This window comes from Lissotriton helveticus, chromosome 8 (genome assembly GCF_964261635.1).
Source record: "Lissotriton helveticus chromosome 8, aLisHel1.1, whole genome shotgun sequence".
Classification (NCBI taxonomy): domain Eukaryota; kingdom Metazoa; phylum Chordata; class Amphibia; order Caudata; family Salamandridae; genus Lissotriton; species Lissotriton helveticus.
Window position 1 is genome coordinate 722,771,965 of NC_136069.1, and position 16,041 is coordinate 722,788,005.

At 42.5% G+C, this 16,041-nt stretch overlaps 1 protein-coding gene across 2 annotated transcripts in view; it reads right to left on the reverse strand.

Moving 5' to 3' along the window:
* SLC15A1 (solute carrier family 15 member 1) overlaps positions 1–16,041 on the reverse strand; it is a 120,827-nt gene that overhangs the window by 65,318 nt on the left and 39,468 nt on the right. For both annotated transcript variants that reach the window (XM_078657518.1, XM_078657517.1), the window contains exons 2-8: positions 13,774–13,858; positions 13,547–13,688; positions 10,536–10,655; positions 9,147–9,246; positions 7,197–7,287; positions 4,184–4,267; positions 1,520–1,602 (exon numbers count right to left, since the gene is read on the reverse strand). In XM_078657518.1, coding sequence (XP_078513644.1) covers positions 1,520–1,602; positions 4,184–4,267; positions 7,197–7,287; positions 9,147–9,246; positions 10,536–10,655; positions 13,547–13,688; positions 13,774–13,780 — 627 coding nt within the window. In that variant the 5' untranslated portion in view covers positions 13,781–13,858. The remainder of the gene's footprint in view (positions 1–1,519; positions 1,603–4,183; positions 4,268–7,196; positions 7,288–9,146; positions 9,247–10,535; positions 10,656–13,546; positions 13,689–13,773; positions 13,859–16,041) is intronic.

Below are 16,041 nucleotides of genomic sequence, written 5' to 3' on the forward strand. Positions count from 1 at the left end.
ATCCCCTCTCCCTGGGATGCAGTGTAGGTTACGTGCTGTCCAGGCTTCAGTCCTTAAACTTTAGTTTTAGGCCTTTGGTAATTGCTCCTGTTACATTTTGCACTGGTCTATTCCTGTCCAACTTTGGCTCACACACCAAAGTTATACCTCCTACTTCCTGTGTACATTTGGTCCACTTGCTCACCCTGGAGTGTTCGCAGAAAATTATCTTGGTGCGTATGCATTAGTACATCATATTTTGGCTACAATAAAGCAGCGGAACACGTTTCTACCTGCTTCAGGATCCTCCTTTACTTTTGGCATATTCCACTATACCCCCGCTTTACAACAAATGGCTACCCCTGCCATTCTTAAGGGGGAATGGCAGGGGCTTATCCCACTATACCCCTGATTTACAACGAATGGCAACCCATGTCATTCTCAAGAGGGAAAATGCCCAGAACTGAAGTGGATATTAGTTGTGTTTCATGCAATGTTGGCAGTTTCTCAATTCAGGTACTTCTTGCAAGAAAATTGTTTCCAGACCTTGGTATATTATAATCCCATAGTTTTTTCCTTTTATTAGAAGAGTAAAGGCCCCTCACATTAAACAATATAGCTTTGAATTTGATTTAGGAAATGCTATGCCTCATTTCCATATTCAAAACTTGGAATAGGACCTATTTACTGCACTTTGTTACTCCAGGGTAATGGTATTTACTGGATGTGGTAAATAGTTCCCGCCTATCCGACTCCCTTGTAGTCAGGGCCTTACTATGCAAATAAGTTCCATTTAGGTTCCCTCTATGTAAGTTTAACTTCTGTGGATAATCTGAAATTCTGACATAGTCTGCTCATCTGGGGCCTACTGTGGATGCCCCAGCAAAGTTTCCTTTGTCATCAGGGGTGGCTCCTCCGTTATGGCGGAGGAGCATCGCCCCACTGCTGGAAGCAGCAGATCAAAACGCAAAATAAAATGATAATGAAGCAATTATTCAAACTACTTCATTATCATTTTATTTTACCTGTAGGAACCGGAGCCCCCGCACTGCCCCCCCACTTCGTATCATCAGCAGCCGCCACTGTGTGCCATGGCCCCTTTTTTTGCAACTAAGTGGAATCTGGAGGACTTCATTACATTTTTACCAACCTGCAGGAAGGTAGGAATTTTCTTTATTTCCGTCACTGTTAATGAGTAAAATAATTTTAGTAAATGAACAATATCCCTGCATGGTGAATTATGTTATTATATATGATTTTATAGAGTGGGGAAACTTTTGGGGAGGGTTTCTTATGTACATTGTAATGCTCGCGTGACATCTTTGATAGCACCCACTTGCACCTCCAATACTTAGCTATACCAACTTTGTATTTCTTCTCACCATTAGACTAAGAAGAAGTTACATTGACAGCAGCTTCCACAAGCAATTTTGTAACCAGTACAGCTGAAAGAAGAGTCTGCACAGTAACCCAACATATTCTGCACAAACGATTGACAGAGATTGAATTGAACCTACTTCAAAATGTCAATTTTACTTACACCAATGCAAGAGCAAACCTCGGCCAAGATATTGCCCTGTGGAGCCACTTTCTTGTACAACTTACTTCCGCTGATAAACACAACTGCAAAGAGAAAAAATACAATTTTCAGCATTACATTGCATTTGTGTTCTACTGAAATTGGTGACACAAGGTTTACCTTCGTGGAGCTTTACATGGTAACAAGAAACACAACAATCTGCCTCCATCAAATAAATTTAGTTGCAAAACACAATGTGCACCTACCTGGTCCTCACGCTAGAGACGCCTTGCCAAGTTTACCTTATGACCTCTCCAATATGGCGTCCTCAAGGAACAGAGACTTGATGCAAGTCAAAGCCAACAATGGAGATGCCTAATGCGCGGTATCTATTTTTGAATAGGAATGCGCTCAATAATACAGAAAAAGGACTGATCCATTTTTCAACAAAGGGCAAACAAAATGCATTTGAATCCATACGTTCTGTGCGCATGCGCAAATCTGTTTTGTAAATGAATACATTTGGAGGCATGGCCCCGGGTCAGCATACAGCCTAAGAATTGCTTCTATTAATCTGTACATAGCGGTTTGAAATATGTGATTTTATGGGGATAATGCGCTAATATTTAAAATGTGTTTTATGGAACAAGGTGTATTATTATGAATTACATTTATTTTTGATGCAAAGCACATTGTTAGGAAATTAAAAAATATTTGTTTTAAAATGTGCTTTTCTCTTGTAGTATATTGACACTAGAGAGTAGGTTTAAATAGATGTATATAAAGAAATAAAGTAAAGTGGAATGTGGGACAGTTTAACGTTTTGCTAACAGGGTTCTGCATTTACAATGTTTATTTTTACACACTGGGGAGGATTCCTTGGTAGATGTTTGCATTAAGGATGCAGTTGTAGGATGATGTAGTACCGCACTTAAATATATGCACATATTCTTATCTAAAATGCCACAAAGTCCATGCATACAGTAAAGCATCTACATAAGATATAGCCTGTTAAATTCTGGGGTTGTATTGTTGCATCCTGGCTGGAAGCACATATGTTGTATACACCATTTTCAGCATTATCCTATGGGATATGTTCTTTTTAATGTTAGACCATGTGGTTAAGAACAATCGCAATCCTGGTGTTAAAGGTGTAAACAACGTAATGAGGTGGGTAGGTGCTATTTGGTGATTCCTCCTGAGTAAGAGGAAATAAGTAAATCAGATAGCACCCCTGATGAAGGGCAAGGCCTGAAATGCATTGGGCATGGGCTCAAAATCATTGATGAATATGATTTGTTTTTGAAAAATATGACAAATATCTGGAAAAGAAAGAAAATTGAAATAAACATTGCAGAAAATTCTCAAGAAATTGTCAATGAACGTTATTGAAACTATATCTCTGAGTGCATTTGGGGACGTTTTCCACTGACGGGATAACGCTATCTGATTTCTTTTTTAATGTTAGGCCATGTTGCCTCAACCTTGGTTAGAACAATTACTGGTCAGTATTACAAAATTATCATGGCCTTGCTCCCAATACTAATAACCTATGTCTTTTATGAGGTTCACACTAGAGCTAAGAATTAGGGAACTGAATTAAATTTTTCCAATAATAAGACTTAGAATCAGGCAATTATAATTTGTTATTGGCATTACACAATATGTGAGATTCAAAGCATAATATTATACTGGATTAGTACATTTTGTAATGGTTATACCACACTACATCGAGGTAGTTAATATCGGCCTACTCACACTATCCTTACCTTGCGATTTTATGGTTATATCAATGTAGCGAATGTAATAATTTTGTCAAACAATATAGTGACGGGGCATCTGAGTTTCATTAAATTGGGAATAAGTAACACCTGATATTTACTGAGCTTTTACCATCAAAAACTGCGATGTGGAAAATGCTAGTGAATTGGACCCTTAGCCAGCAAGTAATAAAAAAGGCAAAAAGACTTTGCATCGACGCAGCAATAAATAGAAGGAATTGTAAATAAAGTGCGTGAAGGCATCCAGCTTTATTTCCTAATGTTCTGTTGAGAAAAGTGAAAATGTTTAGGGTGGTCCCTCACTTATACTTAGTATAGTTAAAGGTAAGTACTCGTTTTAAAAGCTACTCTTAAAACGTGCTAGTCTGCACCTCCTACTGACTTTAACGGCTAACAACATGCGCAATATTCATTTATAATTGACTAAAACAGCATATTGCAGCCTACTCTAGAATAAATGGTTGTGCAAGATTAATTACTGGCATTTTTTTTTTCTTTTTTCTGCTTTCGATATTCTTATAGGTTCAGATGATATTAAACATTCAGGGCCCGATTCACAGAACTAACTTAAGACAAAATCCTAAACTTACTACCATTTACTCATTTTGGTATTCACAGAAGGCACTTACTCATTTTGGTATTCACAGAAGGCACTTACTCATTGATGAGTAAGTTCCTTCTTTGAATACCAAAATGAGTAACTCATTTTGGTATTCACAGAATGCACTTACTCATCAATGAGTAAGTGCCTTCTGTGAATAACAAAATGAGTAAGTGCCTTCTGTGAATACCAAAATGGTAGTAAGTTTAGGATTTTGTCTTAAGTTAGTTCTGTGAATCGGGCCCACAATATTGTTGTAGTGGAGCATAGTTACCTTTCTTGAATTTTCACAATGAAACTTACTCAGTGCAACGAACATGAGGGCCGCAGGAACTCCGAAAGCCAGTGGGTAGCACTGCTGCTTGGTGTGAATGCCACACTGCTCACCTGAAGAAGAAAAAACGCAGGCTCGTGTTAGATGCTCCCTTAGTGCTTAATATGTTTTTTTTAAAAAGGGCAGTGTCCCATAAGGGCCGGACTGGGAACCAAAACCGGCCTGGCAAAGTGCTCACCCCCCCCCCCCGGGGGGTTGGGGGGTGCCGCCGAGCTCTTTGCCAGGGCCGGTTTTCGGCCGATTTTGTTACAGGGCCGATTTTGCAGCTATGCTGCAAACACGGCCCTGTAACAAAAACGGCCCCCAGGGGCCCAAAATCGGCCCCCACCCGTGCGGCGCACCGGGGGATTGCCCGGGGCCCGCTACGGCCAGTCCGGCCCTGGCGTCCCTAAGTACCTTAGAGGCCCGTCTGCGCTGCTTAATGCCAGAGTTAACCAAAACCACAGCTGCCAGGTTTTCATTCCACCTCGTGCCTCTCTTTTGCACCACCCTACACTTCCTGTTTCTTTTTCATGCCTGCCTTCTTGCTTTGCCCCTGTTTTCTTGTCTTTCGCTTCCTATTTCGTTCACCATTTTCCACCACTCCTTATGTTGGACCAATGTCTGATGATCAAAAATAAGACCCATTTCCCAATAATGAATGCTCTCTGCTCTCTTCACAACCGTCCTCATTTTGATACAAGTTTAAGGACTTGTTAGCCTAAATGGGAAATGGACATGTTAGTATGAGCAGACACAGTACTTATGAAAATGATCAAAGCAAAATACATCTTGTTCAGACAAATACAGATCACACAGGCCTCCACATGTTGGGGTTCTCGACCCTTAAGCTACTGTTTTCCTCTTTATTGCTTAGTGAACATAGCTTACTGAATGAGCACATAAGAACTCATTCTTATTCTGTAGGTCCACTGAGCTAATTAGTATTATCTCAGACTTGCACCAGGCCTCGTTTACTGCACTCACACAGATTTGTTGCACTAAAGGAAAGCTGTTTGTGGCTGGACCATCTTTGACATTTCTGCACACAGAATTTCAGTACTTGGTTTTTAAGAAACATAAGCACAGTGCCCAAACTTTCTATTTGGTGGCCATCACCCACTTCCACACTCGCATGGCCTACATCCACCACTGGTGTGGCCTGTTAAATCATAGGAACCACCATATATTGGGGCCGAAGCAATACTTTGTATTAAATGCCCTGACATCAGCCACAACGGGGAACAGCGTTTACAACGCAACTTTAACAACGCAGTACCTTTACGACGCAACCATTACAAAGCAAGTCGTTACAACGACTTGCGCTGAGGGGCGCTCTAGGATAGGGAACAGTTTTAATTTACTATCCAACACCTTCCCTACTATCCACGGGGACTGGAGTTGGAATAGTAAATTAAACTATTCACTATCCAGCGCCCCACAACGCAAGTCGTTGTAACGACTTGCGTTGTAAAAGTTGCGTCGTAAAGGCATGCGTTGTTAAAGCATGCGTTGTAACGACGTACATCCGCCACAACCAATCAGCCTCAACAGTATCAGGGTCTCAATATGTGGTGTTTCCTCTGAATGCTTAATGATTATTGCTTCAGTCTCTGCCTACATTGGTTAAATAATAAGCTATAATATGCAATTCTGTCACAGGTTGCAAGGGTCTTACTTTTTGGCATTTCAATGCAGCCCGTGGAATAACAGAATCATTTTTTACAAGGCCTTCTTTGTTTACTTCTAATCTTTGGCAATCGGGACTGCCACTGTGGGACATTTTTAAAGTGTCCTGGTCCCATAATATAAGCACCAATACCCTTTGGCAATTACTAGCTCAAATTAAGTATTGGTCTTTGTAAAGATTTGTTGAGTTGCATTTTGAAGATGCTCCTGGAATCTCCAGATTTACTCCAGTGCAAGGCATCATAAAGAGCAAGTGTCAATCTAAAATTACCCTTGAATGGTACCCAGTGAAAGCCTCACTGAATGGGAAAAGCTTCCTTTTTTATATACAATTGATTGGACTAAAATGGCACAATGTTATGTACTTCATACATGGTGTATATTCAATGACACAATTTAACTATACAAAGGCGCCCATCTCATTTCACATTATTAAGCCTTGCCCACAAATGTTTTCACTCTGAAGCAGCCACACTCACACATAGCGACTCACGCATCCACTCACACACCCATACAGCCACTCATACACCTACACACACACCCAAAAAAAACACTCACACACCCACTCATAGACCCAGTCACTCACACACCCACTCACACACACTTACACACCCACACAAGCACTCACACACCCATACAGCCATTCACACACCCACAAAACCACTCACACGCCCACACAGCCCTCACATGCCTACTCACACATCCACACAGCCACTCCCATGCCCACTTACACACCCACACAGTCACTCACACACCCATAAAGCCACTCACATACCCACACAGTCACTCACACAGCCACTCACATGCCCACACACAGTTAGTGATACACTTATAGAAATTGCAATGGCATATGTCTGAATTAAATGCGTTTTTAATATTGAATGTGTGCAATATAACCGCAGACCCTTATATGCCCAAGGATTCGCGATGGATCCATAAAATGTATATAAAAAAAAGAAAGACTTGGTGCATTGCATTTATAGAAAGACTGCATAAGTTATCTTGCCTTAATTTTTTCATGCAGATCCCATGGCATCTCACGCCCCACAAGGCCTCGTTCCTCGACTAGCATTAACCTACTCCTACCTCCATCTTTTTGATCTTTTTCTCTGCTTGTGAAATGAGGCTCTCAGCCAGAGGAGACTGACTATACCACTCCTCCCCCCTAAATAAATAGCTATTTACTACTTTCTTGGATAGTATGTCACAATAAAGCATAAAAAGCCAAAATAAATCAAATAAAATCAGAGGTTTTTTAAGACTGGTCATCATAACATCACATTTCTTTGGAGCAGAGACTCAGTATGTGTTTACCTCGGAGGATTGGGGTGATGATGGTAGACAGCAGACTCCCAGCATTGATGGACAGATAAAAGATGGAGAAGAACCTGCCTCTTTGCTTGTCCTGCAAGAGCGAAGAAAGACTTTAAGTACCTGCAACTCAAAGCAGGCACTCCATGTTCTGGTCAATGAACTCAGTAAGCAAAACATTTCTGTGAAACCTTTCTTTTATGCCAACTAGGGAACTGAGACGAGGTATATTTTTCTGAAAACATAGGCCGTGCCCTAGTTTAGCCCTTGTTAGTTTAACAGAAAAAAAACAAAACACATCTAAAATCAGTCTCTGGGAAATAAATGTTCAACACAGATTGGAATTATGAGTTGTGCAATAGTTCATTACCACAGACTTGCAGTTTTCATCTGATGAATTCCACCAGTTCAAACCTGCTGTAATTTATCAGGGGAGGGAGGATTGTGAAAAACTAAAATATGTATGCTATGCTTCATTTTCTTGTTGCAAACTCAGAATAAGAGGTATTTACCATATGTGGTAAAGTCCTAACCCTGGGGTTACAGTATGTACCATGTGTAGCAAAATACCTCAAAATTCAGACTTATAATGAGGACCTTCGAGTGCCTGCCTTACGTTGAAAATGTGACTACTAGCTATGGGTGATATTGATTGGGACTGGGTGGTAAATTCCGTTCCGCTTGCGGAATTTGCAGAATTTGGGTAATTTTAAGTTCCGCGGAGAACGCGGAATCGCCAAAAATTCTGCAATCCGTGGCTTCACAGAATTTTTTGCTTGTTTGCGCTTTCAAAATGTGTGTTCGCAAGATATTTCTCCCCAAGCACGCAAAAAGCGCTTGCGAACAGGAAAAAAGCATCGGGAACGGGCGGAACAAGCAATTCCGTGTGTTTGCGGAACTTTTGAGTGTTCGCGGTTTTTTGTACCGTTTCGCAGAGCTTTGCGTAGCGCGACTACGCAAATTCCGCTCACCTCTAATAATGATGGCGCTCTCTTCGAAACAACTCAAGACAGTAAGTTCCTGTTATTTACAGTATTTCAAAACAGTATCAGACATTAAGACAACAGCATAATCATTCCATAAGCACACAGAAATGAATACTGTTTTAAATGGCAGGTTTCCATATCTATCTTTTGAGGTGAGCAAAGGAGGTTTCAACAAGCTGTTGGAAGCAGCTTTTTTATAGACACTGGTGTCAATTTATGAGTATGGGAAGTCTTTAGTGCTTCTAAGAGTGATCGCCTCAAGGCCTGGGTCCATAGATTAGTTTGGGGACTTTGTGAATACTTTAGACGCGTCTTCTGAAGTATTAAAAATGCAGTCTAGGAGAACAGAAAATATGGCTCCTGGTGCCATCTAGCGGTGAATTAACGTTAATGAAGACAGAATGCTTGCTTTCAATTCTTCTGCAGTACTAATCTGAAGAATTTATAAATGCCTTTGAGAATTGGCTCCAGTGTGTTAGGGCTTCTAATGCCATCTAGCGGTGTATTAACGTTACTGAAGACAGAATGCTTGCTTTCAATTCTTCTACAGTACTAATTCAAGTACTCATGAATGACTTTGGGAATTGGTTTAATTGTGTTACCCTACTCCCGTCCCACCGTCATACATGCCGATTTTAGTGAGTCAGAGAGAGATTGTAGGAGTTAAATATCGACTGATAAAGACTCTTCCTAGAGGTGTGCAGCAGAAACTTATGTCAACCAGCCCAACCCAACCACCACCGCACACTGACCTTTGCAATTTTTTTAAAGGTATTTCATTTAATTGGTAGGTTGTCCAGGCATGACTGACCACAGAAAGGTTTCAAGCAAGATTTATTTTCACTTCATAGAAACAGAGCTTTAGAAATAGAATATAAAGTCAATGGAATGCAATTTTTTGGGAGAAAAGCTGCTTTTAAAGAACGACTGGGGGAAAATAGTGTGAAAAGAGTGAACATGGATTCACCTGGTGCTCCTCAAACTGGTCACCGCCAAAAGCTGAAACGCACGGTTTGATGCCACCTGTACCAAAGGCAATCAGAAGCAGCCCCGTCATAGAGAGAGCGCTGTAGTGGGAAGGAAACAATCACTGTTAAAGGGACATAAAAATACAACAGTAGAAGCAGAGCAAAAACACAAAGTTTGACTAGGGAATTCTGGACAACTGAACTTTAGGCAAGCTGCATCGGTGAGACTGAGCGCCATTTTAACTGATGCACACTGGAGTCAATGTTGTATTCCTTTTATTCACTTTGGGTGAAACTAACATTACAAGTACAAGTCTTCTGTTTTGGAAACACAAATACAATAAGTAGATCAACATCCATTGGTTTGAAGTAGATTTGCAAGTTTTTGGAGGGGAATTCCCCAAAATAGCCAAGATTACTGGAAAACTGCTACAGCTACCTCTTTCCAGGATTAATCTCATGCGTAAGCATTCACACTTGCATAATTGAACATGGTGTACACAATCTGAGCTGGCAGTACCATATGTTCTCAATGGTGCACTAGTCTACACTATGCAATTGCATATTGAGCTGTAGAATAACATACTTTTGTATTTCTCGGCCTGCTATGCACACTCACCTGTCAAGATATGGTATACTTGTACACTTGACTATTATACGCTTCGTCATTGTGTTTCATAAAGCATCTACATTAGGAATCACACCTAGCATATCTACAAGTCTATTTTCTAAATCATCATTAATACTTTACATCAATCAAATTCTATTAAATTAAAAACTCCAGAGTCCCCCACAAGTTAAGATGTTTACATATGACTGAATTCCCAGTTGGTCGAGTGGCTCTGTTCAAAAACGCGTAGCGTAGCGGGCATTTTTGGCTTGCACGTGGTCCTCAACATCAAGTTGGCGACTGCGAGCGACAAAATCACCCTCCCGGTGAGACTTTTTCCATGTTCGCGATCAGTAACATCAAGTTGCCGATCGCGTGCATGGAAAATATACCTCCTGGCGAGATTCTCAACGTGGGGAGGTCAGGTTTCTCATTGCGAGTAGCCGCGCATGCTCACGACCGCTCGCGATGAGAAACTACCAGTCCGCGTTGAGAAAGCTGCCGCTCGAGTACAAATCTACTTGAAGGGCAGAAAACTGCTGCTTGCACTGTGCAAGATGCCGTTTGCAATGATTGCACAGTGCGGACAAGCATCCTGCACTGAGCAATCAGTGCGAACAGCATTTTCCCTACCGCACTACGCAGTTCGCATAGCTTGCGTAGTGCGAAGTGCACTTCGTGTAGCTACTACTATGTGAACTATGCCCAGTGTTACATGCCACCCTCTAATTTCCCTCCCCCACCCCCAATAAAAAATACGTTTTTAGCTAGAACTTACATGTGTACAGTGTAATTGTCTGGTGTTCCGTCCCTGTTGTTGTCCGTTAGGTCATGAATGGCACTTATAGCCATGATGACCTGTCCAACCGCATACACGATGGACAGGTAGATGATCGTCCTGGGGAGCAAGAGGAGGAAAACTCTGTTAGACTTCTCTAACTGCAGCCGCGCTGTAGACTCTTCTGCTTGGAGTGAAAGTCAATTGGTCAACAGTAAACCAGTCAAATTACAATATACAAGATAAAGTCATCTTCGCTCCGAATGATACAAGCAATGGCTATATTATATGTCTAATGCAGTCCCACGTGTTCCTGTTATTTTGCACTTGGTTATGCATGCCTACTCACCTCTTCCACTGAGGATTACCGGTATTCAAACAAACTATATCTGATATTGTGTAGTAGTCAACCCAAATGTGGCCATTAGACATTTGTTAAATTGACTATCTGCAAAATTTTCCACCTTTTTGTCAGTTTACGTCAGCTTCATGTCAGCTACTGCCCACTGCTGCAGTGCTTATGAGTATCAGGAAGACGTATTGAATAAAATAGGTACTAATGCCACGGGCAACACAATTTTCTTGTTTTTTTGTAAAGGAGCCTCACCCACTCTAGTAGTGGCATGCTATAAAAATACCTCAAAACACCCAGGTATCCCATTTAATAGCAGATGTTTTTGGTATAGATAAAACCACATATCTTGGCTGATAAAGGGGGATTATGGCCCTACACCCTTATTCAAGTCAACATGTTTCAGCCCTTAACGGAGAACGGCAAATAAGGCTTTCATCAGGACTAAGAATGTGCCCCTGGATAAATTTAGCCTGTTTCTATCCATCTTTTGTACTAGCTCAGTCAGTGTGGACATACAACATAGCACTCACAACATGCACAGGGCTACTCGCCCAAAAGTTGAGTCTGCTGCTCGGGCTTCCCAATTTAAAATCCATCTATTTTGACATCGGACGACGGGGAGACCTGCCCCTGTAGTCACACATTTGTCAAGGATGTCATGTCGCTTTTGGACACCTAAGAATACCCCCTGTTCCTTCCTTGCTGCTCTAGAAAGATTTGTGTTTTCAATCCCCATGGGATTAGTACCTATTTTTTTCAATACCCCATATTCGGGGTCTAGGAATAACAATGTGGTAGGGAACCTTTATGTATATTATATTCAGTTACGGAGGCCGTATACTATAGCCCCAATGCCGCTCCTCCATCAGAATAGCAGCCTTTTGGTTGCGTTCTGGCTTGTAAAAGTATCAGAGAGAAGTTACATGAGATTAAGGGTTTCATTCCCATAGTTTTAGACACCCCCTAGGTGTCACTAACAGTTGTTAAAAACATGAATTATGTATGTAAAGCAGGAATACTGATTCTGTGTAAAATCCATGTAGGAAAGTCTGATTGCTGTGTAGATATCTCTGCATAAGTAAATGAGGGTTGGTGAGATTTAGGTTTGAGAAAAGGAGATAGTAATGGTGTGTGAACCAGGGGTGAGAAGATTCATGAAAGATGTTTCAAAGACCCAGAGGTCAGAACTTTGTGGGCATTTACAACCATTTTCTATGCATTCAATGCAATGTAGTCATACAGAATGTAGAAGTGTGAGCTTTTTAGGGTTGGAAGGGGCTAATTAACAACCCCACATTCAACAGGGGTACAGGAAAACGCGTTTCGCCACGTGGATAAGTATTTTCCATTTAGGGAAATAAAGAAATGTAAAATGCACTATAATTCTAAATCTAAACTGGTGAGTGTTATGCTACCGAACAATTCGCATTGAGGAGGGTGAGAGTTAGGAGACATATTCTTGAAAATGTACACGAGTTGCAGATTTCCTGCATTTACTCATAGGCCCCATAATGTTATAAGGCTGTGTATATTACAGCTTTCTCCTGGTGTATGCTGGGCTATGGCTCAGGAAAGGTTGTTCAGATCTACCAACTCTCATGGTTCCATAATGTGACACATATGGGTCCAGATTCAGAAAGGTTTAGCGTCAGGTTAGCGTTACTTTTGTAATACTAACCCGACGCTAAACCTATTTGAAGATTAACAAACTGATGCTAATTGATATTAGCGCTGGTTTATATGGAAAAGTAACGCAAAGCCGTGCAAAACGCTGCTACGAATTACTTTGCGTTAAGGGGGCATTACATGGATAGTACATGGGCGTTCCCTAGCAACCACCCCTGCTTTTTGATGCCAAACCCTATCTACTAACATTAGTAGACATGGTTTAGTGCCAGAAATGAAGGCCGCTGGAAAGCAGGTGTTAAAAGGAGAAATGTTTTCATTTCTCCTTTCTTTTCCTACTTTGCATACGTGCTGCACTGTGCAGCACACATACAAAAAAGGAAAAGGTTTTAAACTTGTCTAGCCAAAGCATTTTGTACAGGAAGGGTAACTTTCCTGTACAAAACCTATGGTACACTCTGGCACACACCCTAGCACTATGGCGCTAAGGTGTGTGGCTGAAATGAGCACTGGTGCTAGGGAAGAGGGGAGGAGGGAGCCATATCCCGGTGAATGTGGAGCACTCTTGCTCTCTTCCTGGTATGCAACGCAGGACAGGCTCTTTGGGTGCTGCACTGCATTGCGTTACACCTTTCAGAATCTGGGCCATGGTTTTTTCACTCATCACACAGGGGACCTGGTGAAAAGCCACTATCACACAGTGAACTGGAAACCTTTGCACAGAATAAGTTTTCAACTTACGTGTGAATGGATTACACAGTCGTTTTCCAATTAGCACCTTCTCCAGAGAGGAGAAGTGTTTCCAGATGATTTGTTTCATTTGTGCTATGGGGAGGATAGATGTGTCTAGTTTGGTAGCACAAAAGGTCCATACCCCTACTGTACATGACCCCACCCACTGTCCAAGACCCTGCTCTTTCTCCCTGTATGATCACAGTGAAAATTATTCTAAGGTGGCAAGTCTGATTTCATGCAATCGCAACATCAATTGTGCTATTTTATTCAGTGTTGTGTGGAAGAAAATACCTACTTGAATTTTCCCAGCCAGGAGTCAGCTATGATGGCACCCATGAGAGGAGTGAAATAGCACAGAGCGGCAAAGGCATGGTAGATAACCGTGGCAAGGTTGTCATCCCACAGCAAGAAATATTTGAAGTACAACACCAACACCGCTACAGGAAGGCAAAGAAGTGGACTTGGTTAGCAAACAGTGCGTTTGGTTAGCGACCCACAAAACTGAGGTAGACCGCGACTTACCTCGCATTCCATAGTAAGAGAACCTCTCGCAGAACTCATTGATGACGATGATGAAGATGCTGGCAGGGTAGCCACCGCAGCTTGGCTGTTCAGAGAGGAAGATGCATGATATTAGTCTGCATGACCAATAATATTATTATATTTGGGCTTCCAGCTTTATGTAAATAAATATTTTTTACAATTTCTTCTGTGTTTATCCATATTTGCGTTTTGCTAATTTTATCTGTGTTTAACCACACTAGGGGGCCAATTAGGATGGCGGACGGACCTGCGTCCGTCCGCCACCCCAGAGGTGGAGGGACCGTCCGCAGGGGCAGCGGTGGTCCCTCCGTGCGAATTAGGATGTGACCGCCACCCTGGTGGTCACATCCTGTATTTTTAACATTGCGGCGGGTGCTGCTTGAAGCAGCACCCGCCGCATTTGAAGCAGCACCCGCCGCAATGTTAAAAATGCATGTTTAACATTTACATGCACAAAGCGGCAGGCACCGCGCGGTGCCTGCCGCTTTGTGCATGTAAATGCTGGGGGGTACCATAGGTACCCCCCATGTGCACCCCACACCCCCCGACACCCTGGGGGCCCGCAACGGACCCCCAAACGCCAAAGTCCACATGCTTTTCCACAGCGGAAAACCCGCCGTGAAAAAGCATGTTTCTCCATGCATCCTAATTTGGCTGGCGGTGTCTGATAGACACCGCCACCATATTAGAGCTTTTCCGCCGCGGTCTCGCGGCGTAAAAGTGGTGGACGGTCTTGCTTGAAGCAGCGCCCGCCGCAATGTTAAAAATGCATGTTTAACATTTACATGCACAAAGCAGCAGACACCGCGCGGTGCCTGCCGCTTTGTGCATGTAAATGCTGGGGGGGTACCATAGGTACCCCCCATGTGCACCCCCCACCCCCTGACACCCTGGGGGCCCGCAACAGGCCCCCAAACGCCAAAGTCCACATGCTTTTCCACGGCAGAAAACCCGCCGTGGAATAGCATGTTTCCCCATGCATCCTAATTTGGCTGGCGGTGTTTGATAGACACCGCAACCATATTAGAGCTTTTCCGCCGCGGTGTAGCGGTGGAAAAGCGGAGTGCGGCCTTGCCGTCCGCAGATGACCCCCCCGCCATCCTAATCTGGCGGGGGTCATTTCTCTCTCCGCAGCGGTGAATCCGCATCCTCTGGGCCGACAGTGGCTTCCACCGTCCCGGAGGATGCGGATTCACTGCAATCGTAATCGGGCCCTAGGTTTGGAGTTTGTGAAAAAACTGAAGTAGAAACTAGTATATTGCCATACTTATTTAACCTATAAATGTACACTCACTATTGTTTAAATAACTTTATTTGGCATACATGCCATAAAAGTTTTCACATCTTCATGATCCATACAGTAATAAAACACATGACAATTTTTTTTTAATGACAACGTTTATCGTGGTTAAAAGTTCCAGGAAAACATAGCATTAAAAAAAAAAAGGGGAGTGGAAAAAAGTGCAAAGCGATCTAAAAAGATAAAGTGCAAAGATATACAAAATTAAAGACGTGGTGAAGTTAGCACATTCCAGACTTTTGCGCTTTTCTCCTAATACCCTACATGTGACCCAGGAATTAAGCAGCAGCACAAGCGACAGAGGTCTAGCATCATATCTTAAGATTCGAAAGGGCTATTGGCCTGGCAGCCGTAACTGAGAGCATTTATAAACACTCAAACCACAAAATAATTTCCAATTTTAATCATACTTAAAAGATAGAGACAAAAAATACACATTTTCTGTCTGTATCTATCTTTAAAAATCTGTAAAACAGGAAACTGAGAGCCTTAGTTAGTCAGTGGTTCAAACTGACAAATTAGGATGCAACCGCCCATGAGGCGGTGGGAAACATCAATTTTTCCATTGCAGCTTGTGTTGCTGCCAAAAAATTGCTACAGCACAAGTCGTATTGGAAAAATCGATGTTTTGAGACATCCATGCACCATGTGGCAGTCACCATATGGATGTTGGGGGGGGGGGCACCACAGGGTCCCCCGGGCCTCATAGAGGAGGCTGCAGGGTGTTGGGGGCCCGGCTAGGGGCACCCAAAGTCTGTTTCCGACAACCTTTCAATGGTCCCTCCACCTGCTGACTCCGACAGCCACACATCATAATGCGTCGGTCGGACCGTGGCACCAGAAGTCGGGCGGACCGCAATTGACAGGCCGAAATCGTAATGAGGCTCTAAATGTGTACTCCTTTCCTTGGTGTGTGCGAGCACCTCATAATGACTGTGAAAGAGCAG